At 58.3% G+C, this 22,828-nt stretch overlaps 2 protein-coding genes across 2 annotated transcripts; one reads left to right on the top strand and one right to left on the bottom strand.

Moving 5' to 3' along the window:
- Positions 1 to 655: 655 nt before the first annotated feature.
- CLDN23 (claudin 23) lies at positions 656 to 1,357 on the top strand. Its single transcript, XM_051619188.1, has one exon. It carries the CDS (start codon positions 656 to 658, stop codon positions 1,355 to 1,357), a length of 702 nt encoding a protein of 233 aa, XP_051475148.1.
- Positions 1,358 to 2,477: 1,120 nt separating this feature from the next.
- Positions 2,478 to 16,681, bottom strand: LOC127384200 (prolow-density lipoprotein receptor-related protein 1-like). Its single transcript, XM_051618283.1, has 34 exons — positions 16,663 to 16,681; positions 15,851 to 16,496; positions 15,410 to 15,636; positions 14,894 to 15,013; positions 14,585 to 14,812; positions 14,242 to 14,355; positions 14,028 to 14,147; positions 13,616 to 13,741; positions 13,307 to 13,513; positions 12,979 to 13,147; positions 12,674 to 12,842; positions 12,218 to 12,443; positions 11,734 to 11,859; positions 11,332 to 11,547; positions 10,956 to 11,118; positions 10,366 to 10,613; positions 9,588 to 10,181; positions 8,761 to 8,976; positions 8,314 to 8,552; positions 8,102 to 8,231; positions 7,591 to 7,769; positions 7,288 to 7,474; positions 6,709 to 6,927; positions 6,297 to 6,480; positions 5,811 to 6,012; positions 5,576 to 5,740; positions 5,088 to 5,288; positions 4,455 to 4,998; positions 4,190 to 4,390; positions 3,891 to 3,998; positions 3,567 to 3,803; positions 3,013 to 3,436; positions 2,658 to 2,793; positions 2,478 to 2,550 (listed from the first exon to the last, which is right to left on the bottom strand). The coding sequence occupies exons 1-34, from the start codon at positions 16,679 to 16,681 to the stop codon at positions 2,494 to 2,496; spliced, it is 7,347 nt and encodes a 2,448-aa protein (XP_051474243.1). The 3' UTR covers positions 2,478 to 2,493.
- Between the last annotated feature and the right edge of the window lie 6,147 nt (positions 16,682 to 22,828).

Below are 22,828 nucleotides of genomic sequence, written 5' to 3'. Positions count from 1 at the left end.
GGTCAGGCTGGATGGGGCTCTGAGCAACTTGATTAGTTGAAGGTGTCCCTGTCTGTGCAGGGTGCTTGGAACTAGATGATCTTTAAGGCCCCTTCCAACCCAAACAATTGTATAATTCTCTAACAGGGTCCTGCACTTGCCTGGCAGGAAGGAGTAGGGACGGAATGCTGCCAAGCACCAGGGTGACGTTGAGAGCTCCCAGTGCCACCTGCAACCCGGGACAGCTGACTCCCCCCGCTACTGCCGGGGCTGGGGGAGCGGAGGCTGGAGCTCTGGAGGTTCCCGCAGGCTCCTGCGCCCCCGGAATGTGCTGCCTCTGCAGCACCAGGGCTTGGTGCCGGGCAGCCCTACCTGTGCCGGGCTCCTCCCTGCCTGCACTTCCTCCTGTCGCTGGCACCTCCCCACAGCCCCGGGCACAGCCAGAACGGTGGCCCGTGCCACCTCCGCGGGCTGCCCGCCGTACCGGGGACCCCGGGGCTACCGCGGGGACCCCCACCTGCACCCTGGGGCGCCAGCGCCGCCTCTGCTGCCCAGGGACGTGCAGCAGCAGGGAGCCCCTGCTCCCCCGGAGCCTCCCCAGACCTCTCTGCCTCTTGCCAAGCCGCATCAGGATTAGGACACCTGCGCTGGAGCTGGCGTCACCCACCTGCCCAGCATGCGGACGCCGACAGCCATGATCGTGGGGCTGGTGCTGTGCCCCTGCGGGCTCCTGCTGACACTCACGGGCACGCTGGCACCCAACTGGAGGCAGGTGAGCCTCGTACCCGACCAGCCCCTTGACCTCATCTTCGAGCAGGGCATCTGGGACATGTGCAGAGAGCGGCAGAGCACCCACGACCGCCAATGCGGGCAGCCTGATGAGCTGGGCTACTTTGTGCAGGTGCCCGTGCGAGTGGCCCAAGGGCTGATGCCCACTTCACTTGTGCTTACCCTCCTGGGCTTGGTGGTGGCCGCCTTGGGGGTTCGTTGCTGGCAGAAGGAGCCACGGCACGTGGTGGCTGGTGTGGCAGGGCTTGTGCTGCTCCTCTCAGGGCTGCTGAGCCTCATCCCTCCCTCCTGGTACACCCATGAGCTGTGGGCACTGCCCGCACCAGCTGGCAGCACAGTGGCTGTAGGCTACAGCTTGGTGCTGAGCTACTTGGGAAGCTGTCTGGAGATCTTGGGGGGACTGGCCCTCGCCCTTAGCTTCCACCACTGCTGCAAGGAGCGCAGGGCCCCCAGACTGCCCCCCAGCCCTGTGCTGGAGGTTGGGTCATGCTCCACCATTGCGGCTTATCGCAGCCCCTGGGATGAGCTGGAGAATGAGCAAGATGGAGAACACTGGAGGAGCACCCTGCCCTGTGACGCTGACTTGTAGCCCCAGCACGGGCACAGCAGCGGGCACTGGCCCACCTGCCTGGCACTGAGAGCAACACTGGCTTCTGCCCTTCCAAGCCATGCCCTTCTCTTGGGGTACCTCAGAGCAGGATGGAAACAAGACCAAGGACCTGAATCTCTGCAACATCCTCACAAGCCTGCTGTGCTCCAGGTGTCAAAACTGTGCCGAACCTGTGCTGGGTTGAGGACCAGCTCTGGCTGCAGTCTGTCCGTGCAGCTTTTAGCTCACCCCCCTGCACCGTGCAGTCGCTTGGGCAAAGGCAACTGCTGTGTTCTCACATAAGCCATGTACAAGTTAGCACTGTGTAGCACTGAGGGCTAGGAACTGGGGAGTGGAGCACCTCTCACACGTCTCTGCTGAACTCAGGGCTGTGCACACAGCAAAATAAAGAGGAATGGGTCTGTGCTGTGGGATGGTTGTGGGCTTTCTGCCAGACAGACTGGGCTGAGAGCCAGTGGGCAGGGCTAACCCAGCTCCCCCGTGCTTTGCCTAAAGGAGGGAGGAAAGGTCTAAACAATGGGACAGGTGGCTTTTATAGCACCTTCCTCAAGGACTTCTCCCCCATGGTCAAAATAAGCTCTTGTAAGAGGTTTCTCCTTCCTTAAGTACAGCCACTTCAGGAGAGAAAAAACAGATCACAGGGGGGAAAAAAGTAGCATATATTTCCCCTTTCATCATTAACTTGGTGTGAGGCAGTAAAACTGGTCTCACTGGTTTGTAAGGGACACTCAGGAGGTCAGAACTGTGCTATAAAACCCTGCTTGCCCTCTGTATAACAGGGCAAGAACTGAGGCAGCTTCCTTGCAGAGCTGTTCAGACAGATTCCTACCACAGCTGAGCCCAGAGCACCCTGGTTAGTAAGCTAAGCCTCACTGCAGAGGCACTTGGATCGAGAGGCCCTAAGTGTGGTTAAGGGATGGTACAGGATGCACCCTGCAGTGGGGGATCAGATTCAGGTGGCTCAGAGAATGTCTGGGGGCTGCAGACTTCCTCAAAGCTTTTTGCTCTGGATTGTAAACTCCCTAGAGCTTAGAGATCCGGGAAAAGCAAACCAACCTCTCTTCCCCAGCCCACACACAAACCACAGTGGCACCAGAATGCTGCACCACGTTCCTTTATGAAAATACAGTGTTGGAGTGAGATGGTCCCTTCCTCAATGGGGCTGGCAGCTCCTGCAGAGATCATAGGTGCATGCATCAGGGATGAGTCTGAGCCAGCCTCCTTCAGACCCAGGGTGGTAGGAGGGTCCTTAACGGGGGCTACTCCAGGTGCTGCTCACCTCTTTCCCATCATAAGCTTCATTCACAAAGGTATCAGTCTTGGGGGGAAGCTCTTCCTCTTCCTCATCCTCTTCTTCAGGGTCGCTTTCACGGTGATACAAGGTCAGCACCCGGGTGGAGGCAGTGCTTGAGGTCCTGGGGAGGAATAAAGTACACTGAGGATGGCATGGCCATCTCCTGGAGATGGGGCAGATCCCAAGGTCCCACTACAACACCAGTAATAGCCTGCTGGAGTCATCAGAGCTTTTCACATAGCCCAGGAGTGCTGCAGGACACCACGCTGTGCCTGGGTGGAGAGACTGTGTCTCTCTCCATCCCCAGTAGTACTGGGCCCAGTCCAGCCCCAGAGCTCACCTCCTCCGCCTGTCCCGTCTCCGCATGTAAGCCAGGGCCCCCACGGCAGCAGCAGCAAGCAGCAGCAGCACAGCCACCCCCAGGGCAATGGGTCCTGCCACAGGCTGCACCTCTGCCTCCTCGCAGTAGTCACCACGATAGCCCAAGGCGCAGTGACACGTCACCCGCCCAGCCTCGATGGCACAGTCCCCACGCAGGTTACACGTCTCACTGCTGCACGGTATTGCCCCCAGAACCTCCTCGGTGCTAGGGGATGCCAGAAAGGGCTCTCCATGCTCTTGGGGCCCAGGGGCAGCAGGCAGACTGGGACTGGGCTGCTGAGGCTTTGGTGCAGGTGTGGGTATGGCTGGTTTCTCCTCTTCCACATGGGACATCCCTGATGGTGCTACCATGGGGATCTGTGTCCTCACCTCCATGGAGGGGCCTGGAGGAATGGGTATAGATCAGCAGAGATCCAGGTGAGATTCCCCCTTCCCAAACTGGGGGAGACTGAGGAGGTCCCCCCTGTGTCAAGCCAGTACCCCTGCATGCCCTGGCTGTGGGCAGACACTTACAGTCAGACTCATCGGAGCCATCGATGCAGTCAGGGCGCCCATCACAGACCTGCTCTCTGGAGATGCAGCTCTGGAGATCACGGCAGGCCTTGAGCGGGGCTGGGCAGGGCAGTGCCACTTTGCATTCCACCCCACGCACCAAGTGGTAGCCAGGGGAGCAGCGACACAGACGTCCAGCAGGGTTGGGCAGGCAGAGCTGGGCACAGCCCCCATTGCTCTTTGTACAGCCATTGGTGCCTGCCAAAACAGCCAGGGTTAGCAGGGCTGTTAGGAGGCACAGCTCAACCCCACAGATGCCCTGGAGTGGGGCAGCCTCAGACCCACCTTCCTGTAAGAACTGGCTGTAAATCCTCATGGTTATCAACTCCTTCTCCATCGGGAACCACCAGCTCTCAGCCCGCTCCAGCCGGCTGTGCCAGATCTTGCTGGAGCCTTGGCGACACGAGGGGTCAAGCACTGCCCTGCCTCCTCCCACAGGGGTGCCCAGGATGGGAGACTGGGGCCTCCCAGCCTGCCCTTCACCCCAGGGAGGGGTAGCCTGCACCCCACAGGGACTGGCAGAGCAGAGACCCAATTCCTAGTGCAGCAGGAGGAGCTGGACAAAGCACAGCAAACAGACTCACTGTTGGTTGAGGTCGTGCTCCAGAGCAGAAAGCCTTCTCCAACGGTGAAGAGCGAGAGGCCATGCAGCCCCTCCCGCACCACCCGGTAGTGGGATCCATCCAGCTCGATGCTGCTTATGGTGCCTCTTTCTGCAGGGCACAGATGCAGGGACATCAGATGTGGGGGCACAGAGTGCTCCAAGCTGCCCCTCGGGGCTGTGCCTTCCAGACCGAGTTCCTGCACCACTCCTCCTCCCGGCAGCGCCCCAGCTTAGCCCGCACTCACCGCGGTCTGCCCAGTACAGCCGGGTGCCGGCACCTCCGAAGGCAAGGCCGATGGGAGCCCGGGCTCTCCTCCAGACTGCCCTGCGGCCAGAGCCGTCCATGGCTGCGCACTCCACCGTGGCGCCAGGCCCGCGGCTGCCGGCCGCCGTGACAAAGCACATGGTGGAGCTGCGAGGGCACAGGGCCAGCAAGGCAGCGCCCCGCAGCCCCTTGCTGAGCAGCACCAGGGCCCACCGCCCGCCCGGAGCTGCCACGTGGATGCGGGGAGGCTGCCCCTCAATCCAATACAGGTTCCCGCTCAGCCAGTCCAGGGCCAGGGATGTCACTGTGCCCTGCACGGCCACCGCCTGCTTCCAGGACAGCCGGCCCCAGTCCTTCAGGCGCAGCAGCCCGATGGAGTCACCGCCCACCTCCGCGAAGTACAGGCTCTTGTCCTTCACTGAGTAGTCGACGGCCGTCAGGCGGCCCGCCTTGGCCAGGGGCAGGGCCCGGTGCGGTGGAAGGCCTTGGGATCCAGCTGTCCTGGGCAGGTCCTTCAGATAGACCTGGAGGGAGGCAGCACCGGGGTGGGTACCCCGCCCCCCCGACAGCAGCGAAGAAAGCAGCCCCCAGACCTGGCTCTGGAGGACAGTACCTGAGCCACGGCTGCCGGTGACACCAGGAGGGCAAAAGCTGAATCACGGAGGGGCAGGCAGGTGGTCTCATCAGCAGCCAGCGTCAGCCCGGCGGGGCACCGGCACTGCCCAGCACGCCTGGAACTCAGAAGGCAGAGGTGGGAGCAGCCACGCTCTGCGCAGGGGTTGAGGGCCATGGGGCGCAGGGTGGGGTGCATCACCTGCGGGAAGGGCAGACTCAGCCCCACAGCCCCACCAGCAGCAGAGCCGAGCATGACCGGCACCACACCGTGCTCCCCAGGCTGAGACACGGCCCAGCTGCGGCAGGGTAGTGAGGCAAAGATGACGGTCCAAGGGGCCCTGAGACTTGAACACAGAGCTGTTCCCCAAGGACCATTAGGATGGGGCTACAGCTCCCAGTGGCTCCGCACTCAGAGGACAACAGGGATGGGCAGGGTGGGAGCCCTAGCAGAGGACAGCAGGGTTTGGGGCTCCCTCAGGTAAGTACCTGGAGTCCATGGGGCTGCCCATGTCGCTTGAGCAGCACAGTCCTGTTCTTGCCACTAGTCTTGTCCACCTGCTGCACGGACCACGCCTTCCTCTCTGACCAGTAGAGCTGCCCCTCACACACAGCTGCTGCAAAGGGGCTCTGGACCCAGCCCAGCTGCAGGATCTGGCAAAGAGGTTGTGAGTGTCCACCCTGGCACCCATCAGGGTCCTGTGACCAAAGCCCCTCCACACACCTTCACACTGGTGCCATCCAGACGTGCAGAACCAATGCTGCCCAGCTTCTCATCCATCCAGAAGATTCTCCAGGTGGGGAGGTCAAGGGCCAGTGCTGTAGGCCACCCCAGCCCCTGGGCCAGCAGCACATGTCGCTGGCTCCCATCCATGGTGGCCTCCATTAGCCGTGGGTGGTTGCCCACCTCTGACCAGTACATCAGCCTGGTGGGAAGAAGGGGTGCTAACCCACAGACCTGTCACAGCATCAGCCCAGTATCAGGGTAGCACAGAGGAGCAGTACGAGGCTTCTCATCCCATCAGACACACTAAGAACTCCATCCAGGGCAGGGACAGGTGTCTGGGCTCCTTCCCCAGTTGCACAGCCCCAACAGCACCCAGATAAGGCAATCCCAGCTCTTCCCCAGCCTGTCACCTGCCTCCACAGAGGAAAATGGGGCTGGGCAGGGACAGCAAGGAGGTTCCCATGTCCTCTTGTGAAGCCTTACCCTGCCAGAGGCTGGAGCACCAGGGAGTGGGGCTGGTCCAGGTCTCCATCCATCACCACGGTGTACTCTGGTATCCCTCGCCAGGCAGTCCCCAGGCGAGTGGCCAGCACCTGCCCTCCTGCTCCATCTGTCCAGTACAGGTTCCTCCCAAGCCAGTCCACTGCTATACAGTCTGATCTCACACCTGCAACGTGCCCAAGAGTCAGCACCTAAGGGGCAACAGCTGCATGACCCTCTGGCATGATGCTTCCGGCCCAGGTTCCCTCCATCCCAGGGGCTCCAGCTTCTCCCAACCCTGTTCCCACCAGCACCTCTCCATGCAAGGGAACACAGCCTGGCACCCCACTGCAACCTGGAGATTACACAGCCACAGAGAGGCTAGTCCAGCTAACTCCATGCTGTCACAGCCCACCTTTCACCAGTGTGCCTTTCTTGCCAGAGTTGAGGCCCTGCCAGCGGATGCTCTCTGTGGCCAGGTCCATCCAGTAGACTTTATTCTCCAGCAGGTCACAGTCAAGTGAGAAGACAACACGCTCCTTGTCAGCGGTCAGCAGCACCTCCTCACGCCCACTCCGCAAGCCATAGGACAACACCTCTGACTGCACGGCCACCACCAGCACGGGCTCTGGTCCTGGGGCAACACAGAGCCGACTGGACCTTGCTCAGCACTGGTGGCCCCACAGCCCCAGCACACAAAGGCAGAGAACATAGCACTCGCAGGCATTGGAGACTGCTGGGACTCAGCCCTACCACACAGCACATCCCCCCCCAGCTAGTGCAGATGTCTTTTCTGACTGGCCACGCTGGCAGCAGCAGCTGCTCATGGCTGAGTGGGGCCTGGGAGGCCACATGGCAGAGAGGACAGGGCCATTCGCTGGGACTACAGGGCTCCCCACAGGCAGCAGGCAGGGGTGGACAAGTACCCGCTGGCTCCTGGTGTACCCTAGGAGGCCAGGTACCCTCCGTGCTGCTTGGCCATCCCAGGGCTTACCAGTGAGTTTGCAGATCTGGCCATCAGGCTCCAGCTGGTAGCCAGGGAAACAGCCACAGCTGTAGGACCCTGGGGAATTGAGGCACGTCTGGCTGCAGGGTCCTTCTCCCTGCTCTGTACACTCATCTATGTCCACACAAGACAGACCATCCTCAGCCAGCCGATAGCCTTGGTCACACCAGCACCACTGTGGGGAAAGAGGCTGTCAAGGTCCCCCCTCAGGGACACACGAGGCTCCCTTCTACAGCTGGACCAGGGCAGCATGGCAAGGCAAGCCTCTGGGCTATGGCTCCTGGCACTCACAGGGCCCCAGGGTGAGGGGTAGCAGAGATGAGCACAGGACCGCTGGCAGAGCACAGAGCAGTTTCCCCCCTCATCCGAGCCATCGGCGCAGTCCTGCCGGCCGTCACACACCAGGGATGCATTCAGGCAGGCCCCCAGCCCACACGGGTACTCGTGGCTCTGGCAGGGAGCAGGTTGGCCTGCAGGGACATGCGGGGAAAGCTGCCCTTGTCCATCAGCTCCTTCTGCTCAGCTGGGGCAGATTCAGCTGCTCCCAAAGGGTGCCCAGGGCTCACTGCAGCCACATCCAGAGCTGTGCCTACAGCCTGGCTTCAGGCCACCTTAATCCCAAGGCCACCATCCCTACAAGGACATCTGCTAGAGGCCTGGGGCCACCACAGATGCTGGAAAGAGGCAACTGCACACAGGGCTTTTCAGCCTGGCACAGACATGTCCCCAGCTCCCTCTGTGCTGGGTATGCACCAAACACCCTTCAGTTAAGACACACAAGGAGTAAAAGAGCGTTGCTCACAGCCAGCCTCATCACTGCCGTCCCTGCAGTCACTCTCTCCATCACAGTGCCAGACATTGGGGATGCACTCGTGGACACGAGAGCAGTTCCACTGCTGGTCCCCACACTGCCCTTCCTCCCAGGGACAGCCCTGAAAGAGCAGAGGGTGAAAAGTCCCACCAGCCCTCCTGGAAGCAAGCCGGGAGAGGCTGCGTCCCCGCCACCGCACCCACCTGCTCATCCGTGCCGTCCCGGCAGTCGGTGCCGCCGTCGCAGCGCCAGGCCTCCGGCACGCACTCCCCGCTGCGGGGACACGCCGCCTCGCCCGCGCGGCACAGCAGCGGCGGGGGCACGGCACAGCCCTCCTCATCCGAGCCGTCCCGGCAGTCGCGGTCACCATCGCAGCGCAGAGCCAGGGCCACGCACTGCCCGTTCTGGCAGGGGAACTCGGCTGGGCCACACTCCTTCAGCACTGCAGGCAGAGCCAGCGCTGAGCCAGGACACCGTCCCTGTCCTCATCCCCATCCCACCAGCACAGACATGGCCCTAAGAAGGGTACAGCTCCTCCAGCAGTTCACCAGGGCAGTGCCTACTGCTGCAGCCACAGGGAGCCTGGTACCCCCACCTGCAGGGCAGGCAACCCCCAGAAGCCCCTGCCCCACTCAGCCCCAGGGTCTCACCACAGCCCTGCTCATCGGCGTGGTCCAGGCAGTCAGCATGGCCGTCACACAGCCAGCTCTGGGGTACACAGCGGGTGGCAGCATCGCAGCGCAGGGCACACTCCTGTGTGGGGCTCCAGCAGTCCATCTCGTCTGAAGTGTCAGGGCACTGTGGCACCCCATCGCAGCGCTGCCCAACCCCAACACACACTGCTCCGCTCGCACAGCGGAAGGCCCCTAGGGAGACAAGGGGCCTTGCTAAGTCTGTAGTAGGTAGCCTGGGTGCCCAGACCCTTTGCTAGTCCCCCAGCAACCCAGAATGGCCCCACCCTACAGCAACAGCACTTGGTCTCTCCTGGTCAGTGCATCTAGGTCCCAAGCAGGGTGACTGAGGCAGTCTCAGCTTAGAGAACTCAGGCAGTTCTCAGGGGAGAACAAGACCTGTTCTCCCCTTCTGACTCACAGCATCTCCATCCCAGGGCTAAGCTCAGAAGAAACAAGCATGCAACATCACAAGCATCAGAGCCCAGGACACAGCCAGACCTTCATAGAATCCTAGGATGGTTTGCCTTGAAGGGACTTTAAAGATCACAGAACAGTTTGGATTGGCAGAGACCTTAAAGATCATCTAGTTCCAACCCCCCTGCCATGGGCAGGGACACCCTCCACTACTCCAGGTTGCTCCAAGCCCCCATCCAACCTGGCCTTGAACACTTCCAGGGAGGGGACATCCACAACAACTCTGGGCAACAGAGAAGGGACCCATCCCACCAACCCCAACAGGAAGCAGCCAAAAGCCCTGGCACAGTGAGACCCAGCTGTGCAGGGGACTGAAGAGCATCTCCTACCTGGGGTGTCACAGAGCTGGGCACATCCATCCTCATCAGAGCCATCTGCACAGTCCTTTTCCCCATCACACATGTACTCCTGAGCCACGCACTCAGTGCCATCACGGCAGGGCACATGTGTGCGAGGACAGGACAGATGGGGGACTGGGGTCCAGGCACGTGCAGGGCTGGAAGGAAGGGGTGGAGTAGGCAGTACTACCCGTGCAGGGCTGGTTGGGCGCTGGGTGGTAGTACTTCTTTGTGAGGCAGTGGTCTTGGTTGGCAAAGACCGAGTGGTGGTGCTGCTGGTGGTGCTGCTAGTGGTGGTGCTGGTGGTGGTCCTAGTGGTGGCTGGTGGCATAGTGGAGGTCTTGGTTAGTGTTCTCCGAGCAGTGGTTGGCACAGGGGCGGTCTTGGTCGATGTGGACTGGCTGGTGGTGGTTGGTGTTGTAGCCTTGCTGGTTGCTGCAGTAGTGGTGAGTGCAGTGGTGGTCTTGCTTGGCTTAGGTCTCATGGTGGAGGTGGTGGGCTGAGCAGCAGTGGTGCTTGTGGTTGTCCTTGTAGTGGTGGTCACATGTGGAGAGAGTGGCAGGGCAGACCCCTTGCTTGGAGACACTGGCAGAGGCATAGGCATGGGAACATGAGCCTGGATTTGGGGCTATGCCCTCCCCACACCCCCAGTAACACCACACGCGGTCACCAGCAGCCAGACACCCTGCCCCAGCTCGGAGCAGCACGGGTCACCCAGCTTCATCAGGTACTGCAACAGTGCCAGGCACAGAGCCATGGCCACTCTTACCAGCCCATGTCTCCGAGCCCACGAAGGCCACTACTCCCTGCACGCCTGCTACTGGCATGGACAGCACAAGGGTCAGTGTCCTCCGGTCCCACAGCAGCAGAGCTGTCCCATTTGCTGACACCAGGTATGGCTCGAAGGCAGCCACCAGGCCATAGGACCAACTGGATGCCAGGGTGACTGCTTGCCGCTTGGTCAGACTCAGAGCCTGCAGGCCTGTGAGGCAGAAGGATGGTAGGACCCTGGGATTCCTGGGGGCCAGCCCATGCCCCAAAACTCATAACTATGGCAGAGAATTTGTGCCATAGCTTCATGCTTTCATGGGACAGTCTCCCTCAAGAGCACCCCACTGCCTTGGCAGTGAGCTGCTGCATGTAGGACGTGTCTGGTCACTCCTGCCTATAGTGACCACCTCTGCTCCCTGCTGCAGAGATCACCAGGGCTCACCCAGGGCTGAGCTCCAGAGCAGGCTGAGGGCTTTGCTGTCCATAACTGCAGGCAGGTCTCCAGGCCATGTCTCCTTCCAGGCATCCCGTGGAGCACCCCCAGCCAGGCTCAGCTGCTGCAGAGGCTGCCCACGGGCTAGCCAGTACAGAGTGTCCCGCTGCCAGTCCAAGAAGAAGTGCTGGATGCTGCTGCGAGCACGGTGCAGGATGCGCAGGGACATGTCAGATGCCTGGATCACCCCGATGTCCCTCCGGTTACATGCGAGCCAGTACAGGTCCCCCGAGCGGATGTCCACGCGGGCAGAGCAGACTTAGCAAGAGCAGGCAGGCAAGCAGTTATGGGGCTGTCCTGTGACCTTGCTCCTCTGCCTGGGTCCCCCCTGCCCCTAAAACCAGGCCACAGCTGCCCAGTGCCTCAGCATGGCCCCAGTGTGGACACCATGTGACTGCACCCAGGAGATCCTCAGGGCTCAAGGAGCACCAGGAAGGGGAACATGCCCTCCATCACCCCGTAGCATCTCACCTGGCAGCCCAGTCGCAATGGCCTCTCTCCTGCCAGGGTGCCCCACAACACGCAGCAGTGCCCCATGGTCATCTGTCCCATAGAGCACAGACCTCTGCCAGTCCACATCCTGCAGGTGGAGGGTCTCCTGCCACTCCTTAACCCATTTGCTCTGTGCCCCTGGGCCAACATGCACCAGGGAGATGGCCTTCCCTGATGCATACACGATGGACAGCTCTGTGGGGTGCAAGGGCAGTGCGTGAGTGTGGCCCCAAGCACACCGGACAATGTCACCAGCACAAACCAAGGCAGAAACAACAGCACTGGTGTGTGCTGGGAACCTCATTCCACCTTACCCCTCTGACTCCCAGAAGGATGCATCCTGCCCCAGCCAGCCAAGCCCGCTTTGCAGACCCTGCTCACCTGCACACTTCCCTGAGGGCAGGAGAAAGAGGCCCTCTGGACACGCACACTTGTAGCCTCGTGGGTGCACAGGGGACAGGAGGCAAAGGTGACTGCACAGGCCTGGAGCACACGCAGCAGTGTCCCCTGGGGGCAAGGGGACATTAAGAGCTCAGGCAGTCATGACCCCTGATGCCTCTCCCAAGCCCCAACAGTGACAGGCTGTCCTAGGGCTGGATACAGGCTGCCTACCCCAGGCAACATAGCAGCATCACATGATGTAGGAAGGCTCAGCTCTACCCAAAGCCATGAGACGTGACAGCTTTCCCATGGCTTCACACGTTCCCTCTCTCACAACCCCACAAACCCCTGGCCGCAGGACCAGGAGAGCCATTAGGCAGGACCCAATGAGCCACAGGACCCAGCACAGCTTCCTCTAGCACCCCAGGTAGCAGCATGGTTGCTGCCAGCCCTGCCAAGTGTGGGTGTCCAGCAGGGTACTCACGGGGAGGCTGCTGCAGTTCATGCAGCACAGTGAAAGCCGAAATAGGGGCACGGAGCAACACCGCATGCTCCTGGGGAGAGGCCTGGGTGGCCGACACCAGCTCTGTGCCATCAGTCCAGAAGAACCGGCTCTCGAACACAGCCAGGCCCAGTGGCTCCGTGTGGCTCCGCAGGACAGCAGGAAAGGAGTGGCGCCCGCTGCCATCCACCCGCAGCGTCTCGATGGACTGGGGACAAGGCATGGCACTGTGACCATGGGGCACCCCACACCACAGCACTGGCTCCCAGTGGTCTTCTCTTTCCCAGCCAGGGATGTGAGCCAGACCTGGGCACTGTTCCCTGCTCCCTCCCATGCCTTGGCCGTAGCCACAGGGAAACCAGGGCCACTCTCCCCACTCCCACCTCATCATCTCCCTGCACCTGTGGGGGGCAGAGCCCCATTGCCCCACATCCCTACCTCCTTGTACTCGCTGATCCAGTAGAGCCTGCCAGCCACGTGGTCTAGGCTCAGCCCCACAGGCTCCTCCATGGACACCACTGTGAGCTCCCGCCGGTCTGAACCATCCATGCCAGCTGCAGCAATGACTGTCCGGCCCCTCTGCCCACGGTTGACCCAATACAGGGACCTGGGGACAGGCACTAAGCACCCACTTCACAGCATAACAGCAGTGCTGCCGCAGCCTCACAGCAAGCATGACATGGTCAGCATCAGCATTGCTCATCCAGGAGCCTGGAGCCAACCCTGGCTCACTCGCTCTTCACCTTGCAGCCGGATGTACTGTCAGCTGCTCTGGTGCCACGTCCTTCCCCAGCACTGTCACATAGCCCCGACCATCACCCAGCCCTGCGCAGATGGCTGCGGGGTGGCTGCTGGCCCAGTACAGCTGCCCCGTGAACCAGTCCACAGAGATGCTGTTCACCTCCTCAGCGTCTGCAGAGACAAAGCAGTTTAAGGCACACTACTCGTGCTCCAGGCCAGGTGGCAAAACCCAGACTGCCCCTTCCTCTACGGGGACAGGCAGGGCTGGGGTGGCAGGCCAGCTCTCAGGACCCATCTCAGCCCTGCTCCAGCACCTTCACTCCTCCCCACCTGCATAGAGGGGCTGTGTGCCCTTGCCCGGGAGGTGAGCATGGAGTTCGCCCTCCTCTGTCAGCCAGTAGTAGGTTTCTCGGAGCAGGTCGTACACCAGGGCACGGGGCTGGGTCTCGGTGGAGAGCAGGGGCCGGTAGGCTTGGGTCCGCACATCCAGAAGGGCCAGGTCTTGCCCCACGGCCACCAGAATCTGAGTCGCGTTGTCTGCCAGGACAAGCGGGATGTCACCCAGTGAGGGGGGGGGTGCAGCTAGCTGAGGGCACTGCCCAGCCCCTCAAGTAGCCTGGGCTCCCTGGCTCACCCTACCTGCCACTTCACAGGTAGTGCTGTGCCAGAGGGTGTAGCCCTGGAGGCAGGTGCAGCTGAAAGAGCCCGGGGTGTTGCTGCACAGCTGGCTGCAGGGGCTGTACTCCAGGGAGCACTCGTCCACATCTGCAGGGATAGAGGCAGCCAGGAGCCTGCTGCACAGAGAGCAGCCCAGCTGTCCCCAGACAGCACTGCCACTGCTCCCCAGGGACCACACAGAGGCTCCCTAATACCAGGACCTGGACCCCAGCCCAAAACACACCAGCTGCTGCTGGGACATGACCTAGACACAGCCTTTGCAGGGTCAGGCACGACACACAAGTGGGAGCGGGGCTGATTCCCACACGAGTGCTGGCTCTTAGCAGCTCAGGCTACCTGTGCCCAAAGTACATGCACCCTGACCTCTCCTTACCAGCACAGCTCTGCCCGTCTGCCTGCAGCACCCAGCCAGCCCCGCAGGAGCACTGCACTCCCCAGTGTGTGTCAGTGCACGTCTCTGTGCAGCCCCCGTTGCGTACAAAGCAGCTCCGACCTGTGGGGACACAGAGGAGGGGTGACATGATGCAGGACAGCACTGTGGCTACCTCTGGCCCCAGCCACATGGATAGTGGCCTCACACAACTCACCACATGTGCTGGGCTCGTCAGTGCCATCCAGGCAGTCATCTTCATCATTGCACATCAGGGACTCCAGGATACACTTCCCCTCGTCACACCGCACCATGCCAGGTGGGCAGGGGGCTATGGCACACACAGGTCATGTCAGGAGGTCAGACCAACATCAAGTGGGCACAGGGCAAGCTATGGGTCCCAGACTCATGGGGAGGCCCCACAAAGCATCGGCAGGTTCCTGGGATGTTTGCCAACATCACAAGGGGAGCTGGGGCCCAGGAAGGCAGAGTATTGCCTACTTCTCATGTGGCCTGGACAGGTCTCACTGCACTGTGGAGCATCCAGCATGCCTGCTTACCACAGACATCTTCATCCGAGGAATCACCACAGTCATCAATCCCGTTGCACTTCCACTCGGCCATGATGCAAACCCTGTTCCTGCACTGCCACTGCCCAGGCAGACAGGGCTGCAGGGGACACCCCTCCTCATCCCAGCCATCCTCGCAGTCCTGGTGCCGATCACACATCTCCCAGTGCGGGATGCAGTGGTGGGTGCCGGGACACTGCACCTTCTTTGCCCCACACACTGAGGGAACAGAGCAGGATTCACATCCCGCCCCGTGCCCCCAGCCAGCCCCACTCAGCCCCACCAGCAGAGACAACATACCACAGTCCTGCTCATCAGAGCCATCCAGGCAGTCAGCAGCACCATCACAACGCCAGCTGCTGGAAATACATCGGCCATCGTCACACTGCCAGACATGGGGGTCCCCACCACAGGCAACATCTGCAGGGAGAGCACACAGTCACTGGGACCTATTCCTCTGGGACAAGCACAGGATCCCTTCTGTCCTGGCATGGGGTAGGTGCTGGCAATGCCCAAGGGGCTCTGCCGAAGGGCCAAGGGGATGGCCCACAGCAATCCCCAGCAGGGCTCTCTGGCCTCACTCAGCATAGGATCCAGGATACATCCCCATGCCACAGACATCCCCAGGAGCTCTGGGACACACACAACCCTGCAGGGTGCCACACAAAAGCCACTGGCAGAGACTGCAGAGTGGAGTGCCTCTGCCCTGCCCAACCACACCCCCAGGGCACCATGGGATCCCTTGATGCCCATATACAGCACAACCCCTCAAGCCACCCCACGACCAAGGATGGGTGCCAGCTTCCCCTGGCTCACCACACTGCTCGTCCGTCCCGTCAGGACACTGCTGCTCCCCATCGCAGAGCCAGGGAACGGGAATGCAGCCGGCACTGCAGGCGGCTTGGCGTGAGGCTGCACACGTGGGGCCGGCGGCCGCTGCTAGAGAAAGGGGGCCCGGCCGGTGGTCAGCCCGGGGTGGTCGCATCAAGCACGCACCGGCACACACCCCATGCAGCTCCCCGCTTGGGGATCGCAGCACAGCCCTGCAGAAGAGGCACTGGCCCCAGTCAGGGGCACCCCTGGACCTCCTGCGGAGCTAGAGGGAGAACTGCAGCCTCCCGTGCCTCCCGCCCCACGCCTCCCCCCGAAAAGGCAGAGACTCCAGGACCCCTAGGTAGCGGGACAGGACTCCTCAGGGTGCAGAAGCCCCCCATGCTGTGAGGGTGGGAAGGATGCACAGGCGGCGGGGACCCCCACAGCACCGAAAGACGGGGAGAACGGGAACACTCTAGGAGGCAGAGCCCCCCCGCCCCGCCGCCACAGCCCACGGCGGGCGGCAGCAGCCCCGAGGCGGCGGGCACCCATCGCAGCCCCTCGGGATGGGGCAGGGACCCCCCCTCCCCCCGGCCCGCCCCCTGCGGCCCCGGCTCACGGGCGCGGCGGGTCCCGGCAGCGGCCGGCAGCGGCAGGAGGATGCTGAGGAGGGCCAGGAGCAGGCGGAGCGGCGGCGGGGGGCGACCCATGGCGGCGGCGGTGCAGGGCGCCTCCGGGGGCCCGGCCGGCGGAGGGGAGCGCGGCGGGGCTGCCGCCGCCGCCTTTAAGCCCAGGGCCGGGCAGCCATTGGGCACCGCGGGCACCGCCCGCCGCCGCGGAGACCCCGGCCCGCCCCGCCGCCGCGGGGGCTGCGCCCCGCTGGCCCGGGGAGCCCCCGCCAGGGCCCGGGCGCGGGCTGGGCGTGCTGCGGCCCCGCCACCTCCCACAGCAGCCGCGGGGCACGGAGGGTCTGCGGGCCGGCCTCGCTGCCCCCTCTGATCCCTTATCGGGCGGGGAGTTGTTGTGAGAGCCCAGCCGTGTGAACCGGGACCCGCAGCACCTGTGCCGGGCGTGGGAAGGCAGAGGCAGCCTTGAACACAGGGGCACCCTCCCAAAACATCCGCCTGCCGCTGGTCCTCGACCTTGAGGGCTCGTGAGAAGCCGCTGGAGCTCAACAAGAAGAGCAAAAGCAGCAGCTGAGGCCTAGCAAGAGGATAAGGCACCTGCTGCAGCCTGGGAAAGGTGCTCCCTCCCACCTGGCAAGCGCAGGGGCATCGCCCAAGCCCAGGAGATGGGCACGGGGGGCCTGGCAGGCCCCCTCCTGCACACACGGGGAAAGCTGCCAGCATGCTGCCTCTCCACGGATTTTGGCGTGCTACCCAGCTTCTGCTGGTGGCCCATATCCACCCCACCAGCCTCTGCTTTAGGCACATCCATTGCCCACCGGTGCTGTGCATTCTTCCCCTCTAGCCTCCCCCTGAAACCTCCCTGCACATCAGCCGAGTCTGGGCAGTTCCTGTTGAGGGAACACAGTAACTGATACCACTCATGTCTGTGAGATGTTCAGGCACATACAAGGAGCGTTTACTTAGGAAGGGAAAGGTCTGGGATGATCTCCTGCATGCTGTGGAAGAGACTAAGTACCAGAAACAGGGCCAGCACAGGAAGGGCTCTGGTACAGCCAAGTCAGTTGGGAGCTCGGGGCAGAGGCACCATCAGGTAGGTGGAAAGATAAAGATGCTGCACTGGCACAAGGGAGATGCACCAGGCCTGTGACACAGCTCCATGACATTTGTCACATGATGTGGTGGCCCATGAGTGCTAGGTATCCTATCCATACAAACAGCATCACAGCACAGCCCTAGTATGCACCCCTACCAGTGATGCAGCCCAGGAGCAGATCCACCCATCTGTACTCTTTTTTTGAGGCAGCATCCCAGCAGACCTGGGCAACTGTTTTCCCAAGGCAGTCTACAGGAATCAGGAGTGTGCAGGTCTCAGTGATGATGATGGGGCAGGGACACCAGGCAAGGAAGTCCTAGTGGTCAAGGGAAGGAGTAGAAAGGACAAACAGATGACAAAAGAACAGCATCCAGGCACTCCCAGGCCACACAGAAAGCCCCAATGCCCTCATTACCCCTGCAGGCCAGAACTGAGAGCTTTGATATGTCCCTGGGGTTCTGCCACACATTCAAGGGCCACCCCAGCTCTGCCACACACAGTACATACTTTCTTCCCCAGGATGTCCAGCACTGCCTCCACCCAGGTATTGAGACTGTAAGAGCCAGCTCCATGAAGGGTTCAAAGAAACTACCCCAAGAGCAATACCTTGATGAAGGGAAGGAGGAGGACAGCACTTTGGGCAGGATCCAGCAGAGACCCTCCTGCCTCCCTGGGATGCCCAGCATGTTTGGTCCTTTTCCTGCTTTTGATGTCTTTTCCTCAGTCTGGGAAGGGGCCACGGCAGCCTGTCCAGGTGGGTGTGCAAGGCCCTGGGGGTTGCAGTGTGTATCCCTCCTGGGAGACTAGCAGGCTCTGATATCCTCCTGTCCTTGCATTCAGTTTAATTCCAGAATGGCCTTTGCCTTCCCCCGATGTCAGGCTCCCCCACACCAATGAACAGTAACCCCTTGGAGCAGCTGGCTGGGAAGGGCAGGTGGCAGCCCAGGGACAGTGGAAAAGGGTCCAGAATTAGTGGGTGCAGTAGAAATCCCCAGCTCACTTCAGCATTAGCTTGGGGAGCTGGGGCAGCAGTGATGGAAAAAACACCTGATGTGCTTAGCCCTTTAAAATACAGCAGATTTTTTTAAAAAAAATCTATTATTTAAAATCAAACTGTTTTTAAATTTGTGTATAGAAGATAACATACAGGTATAAGTCTGCACAGGCATTAGCCCACTGTACACAATTATATTCATATGCACATACAGTGACTTTTGCTCTAAGAGGTGCTGAGTTTGTTTGCCCCAAGTTCTAAAGATATTTTTTTTCAATATTTTCAGGTTTTTCTTTACAATTCCATCAGTTGGAAAGTCTCCTTTTCTTACTCACATTTAGATTCTCTGTCTCCAAAAGCTAAGGGGGGCTTGAATATAGCAAAAGGCTCCTACTGAACTGATGAGAGAATCATAGAATGCCAGGTTGGAAGGGACATCAAGGGTCATCCGGTCCAACTTTGCAGTAATTTTAAGCACTCTTCCCAAAGATGATGGATGCCATGGTTGTAAAAAAAAAAAAATAAATATTAAAATTACAGTGGGACACCCTGCCTCACATCACTTTCTAAGCTACTGCAACCTTGATCCCATAAAGAAAGTAGCATTCTACTTGACTCTGTGCTGTGTGTGCATGGTCAAAACTAAACTACCTGCAATCTGTTGTCTAAAATTTATTCCAGCAGAAAAACTGGATTTCATGAAACACCTATATCTTCCTAGGAAAATGTCTTATTTAGTGCTTAAGTTGCTAAAAATAAAATTTCAGGGCATTCAGAACTATTGTAATAAAGGCACTTTTTACTTCAGTTTCAAAAACTGAAGCTTTTTCCAGATAACAAAAAAAAAAAATAATTCCTTTTTCAATCCTGCACAAGCAACCTGAGCATTTTGCACACAGGAGCTACAACTCCTACTTCAGTGTGTGGCCCAAAGCAGCAGCCACACTGACTGCAATGCTCCCATGAGACCTGCAGAGAGATGCTCCGGTGCTGGGAGACTCCCTGACTTACCAGGTAATCCAAATAACTCCAGTCTGGGACAGCTTTGCAATGTGGGTGACAGATACTCTTCCAGAGGAACAGGAAATAACTGGACCCATTATCCTTCAGTTGTCATTTTTCTACCTCGATTTCTTAGCAGTATTGTCTTTATTTTGTGTAAACCTCCCTCAAACCTGTATCCCTGTGGCCAGCAAACATGCCCAGCACCTGTCCCAAAGCAGCAGCAGCATCTTGCCTTAGTGAGTATTTTAATGAGCAATGAAGTGGTCTCACAAATGGTACCTCCAGCCTCCAAAAGCCTCAGCATAGGCAGGAGGAGCATCAACACTGAGACATGTAGGCAAATCTTCCCAAAAACCAAACAGCCTTGGAAAAACAAGTTTACGAACCAAAGGCTCTCTTGGGGAGAACTAGGAAAAACTGACACCTGCTGTGATGCAGCCTAGTGAGAAACTTAAAGTAACAGCATCTTTTACCTTAGCATTCTTTCCAGTATTTAAAACGGTTAATTTTGAAAGGAATGACATTCAGGCTGTCTGGAGAACTAGTTTTATGAATGCACAAGGAAACTATTTATTGTTCTTGGCAGTAACAAGAGCTACACTGCTCTCATCACCCTCTAAGTGGTAGAAAATTTGATGTGTTTGCCCTCATCATGCCATTTTTTTCAGAACAGAACAGGAGAGGATGATCCTTTTAAGAAGCAAGTGAATTATCAGGATAATGAAACTGAACCCATTTCAACCTCTTTCAACAATTCTGGAAGATAAACCCAGAAGGTAAACTGGGCACTGTACATAGTGCCCCAAAGGGTTTAAAACAGTTTGCTCACTTAAAAAAAAAAAAAACAAACAAAAAAACCTAAAGGCTTGTGTTTGCATCTCTGCCACAACCTTGTTATCCCGCGCTCTTTCCCAACCTGGTGAGAGATATCTGTGAGACGGAGGAGACGGAGAAGGAAACCAGGACCTCCACTTAAGAGATGCCACCACCCCTTCACCACCACCCATCAGGATTTCACCCATCGGGATCTGCCTGTGATGCCTCTCGACGCGGCCACAGGGGAGCAGCACAAGGCTGCAGGAAGGCCCTGCCTTGTCGTGCTGCTCTTCACAAGGTCTGCGAATTATCCGTGAGGCCTGGGGAGAACAGAGAAGAAAATCAGGACCTCCTTGCAGACGCCATAGCCCACGCACAGCCTTACAGCAGCCCTGTCGTACATGCCACCTTTCGGCCTCACAAACTGCCACCAGATCCTGCTCAAAGCTCCCCTGCACCCTCCCTGACAAGGTAGGATAGGGCAATACATACTCCCTAAGGAGGCCAAGCCTGGGTTTAGCTCAGGACAGGATGATGGGAGGAAGACTAGCCCTCCTGGTAGCTTAGTCCTGGCTCTGGGATTCTGATGCTTCCACGCTGGGAACAGGAAGAAAAATCACTGCCAGCCCACACCAACCAGGCAGAAGCATCTCCCCAGGGTTGCAGGCATGCAGGTCTCTCTGGAGGACAGTTTTGCTAGTAGATCATTAGGAGGCTCCCACTTGGTGACACACACACTCCTGTGTGTGCATGTATACATGTACATTTGCAGACAAATGCATATATAGATTCACACACATCTATATGTGTGTTGAAGGATTGTTTCCGGTCCTTCAATACCATGCTCCACTGAGGGGCCTCCTGCCAGGCAAGTCTATGAGGTCAGTTTATCCTGGACACAACATATAAAGCAATGTGAAGTGCTGCTGTACCCCCTTGCTGCAGTTTTAGGCCAAGAGCATGGGAAGATGAACAACCTACCTGTTAGCTGTTAAGTGTCCTTTGCACAGATGGGCTGGAGAGCCTGCAGAGATTAAGTAACACCGTGGCTGGATAAGGGGCAGTGTTCACTGTTGCTTATGACAACTGCAGATTGAATCGATCACTATGGATGTCTTGTCAGCTCTCATAACCAGTGGCCAAACCTTCCTTATTTCCTCTGGCCTCATCTCTATGCCCTACTATGCTGTCTAGCACAGCACCTTCACTCTTCCCAGCAGCCACACTGTCACACACACTTCTTGCTCACCCCTCCAGCCAGTCCTGCTTTCAGCCAAGCAGCCATGGCACACTAACATATTTCTACCCTTTGTGACCAGAACCTGGCAGGTCTGATCTGAAACAGGAAACTTGGAGGCTCCCTACCCCGGAGTAACCAGCTGACTACACCTTGCTGCTCCCCAAAAAGAAGTAAAACTCTTCCCACAAAAAATGGCAGAGACCTTCCTTTCTGTTCTGCTTTTCCATCCTCTGCTTAATAGCTCCAAGTTCCTCCTTGCACATACCCCATCTCTGGTTCTGCTTTCAACACACAGAGTGAACACCCATGGCAAAGATGCATTTTCACTGTGTCCCTTGGCTGAGCTCATTGTCTAACAGGGTAAAAACCCACATCATGAGATAAGGCCCTCCTCTTCGAGAAGGAGCAAACCCAACATTGCTGCAGCATCACAGATATCCATTAGCATCACATGACTGCTTTTAGCTGCTTAATAACACATACCAAGAAAAAGAACTGTCTTTATCAGCTCTTCTCTAGATCCATGTAACTTCACAAGAAAACATCTGATTCATTATTACTTTGAAAACTAGCTTGGCTTTAACATGCCTGCAAAACAGTTCCTCCCCACCCAGCTTTGAGCAGATTTCTTTACTCAGAAGGGAATTTGGCTTTCTGAATTCCATCAGTCTGTAGATTTCCCCTCCTTCTTGGTGTACTAAAGGCTGCATCTGCTCTTAGCCGCTGCTTCTAGGCTTAGCCAGAGCAGGGATCAGCTCCTACAGATAATGGCTTCTCATCCAACTAGCCCATGTGTGTTCTTTCCATGAACATCATGGTGCAGGTTGGGATCTGGCTATACTCAGTCCTCACTGTCAGAAGCACAGTTGGTGTCCCAGACCAGAATGTCCTCCTTGACTCATGATACTGCCCTGAAGCCTCTGATGCCTGCTTTCAGTGTTTGCATTAAAATCTCACATACTTTGTTTACTCCAGACCTGGGACAACAGTGCAGCCCACTGCAATGTGAAGCACACAGTGAAGGCACTCATGCAGGAAGGAACAGCAAAGCTCATCCTCTGCCAGCACTTCCAGGGTCACATGTTTAATGACTCCAAGCAGTACTGAGAGCTGCAGGGAGACAAAGGAGGCTATAAACCAGGCCAATCTGCTCTGTTCTCAGGCTACCACAGAAGATCTTACTTACTGCCACTGAGCAATAAAGCATTATAACTGTGGGACAGCCTGTTCTCCATACATCACTTTTCTTGTTCCCCAAGGAGCTTTCAACAAAATTAAGGGGCAAAAAAGCCACACAGAAAAATAAATTACGCTTAAGGAGGAGAGAGAGAACTGGGAAAACATGCTGTTCTCCCTGAAACCTCACCCAGGTTCTAGTGATCAGCATTTCTTGAGCCAGACAAGGTGTCTCCATCTAATAGCCCTTGATGGCTTTTTCTTCAAGGTATCCCTTTTTGAACTCGTGCAAACCTCAATATCCCACAGTAGGGACTTCCTCTTCTCAGCTCTGCACTGTGAGAAGAAATTACCTCCCCTTCCTTCTTTATAATAGGACACCCAAGAGCTTCACCTGGTGAAGGACAGTTCCTCTTTGCCTGCTTACAGATGTACCTCATTTGTTCTCACAAAGCTGAATAACCCTACC

The sequence above is a fragment of the Apus apus genome, chromosome 4 (assembly GCF_020740795.1).
Source record: "Apus apus isolate bApuApu2 chromosome 4, bApuApu2.pri.cur, whole genome shotgun sequence".
Classification (NCBI taxonomy): domain Eukaryota; kingdom Metazoa; phylum Chordata; class Aves; order Apodiformes; family Apodidae; genus Apus; species Apus apus.
The sequence above is the reverse complement of the archived record's forward strand: the minus strand, read 5'-3'. Positions and strand labels throughout refer to the sequence as shown.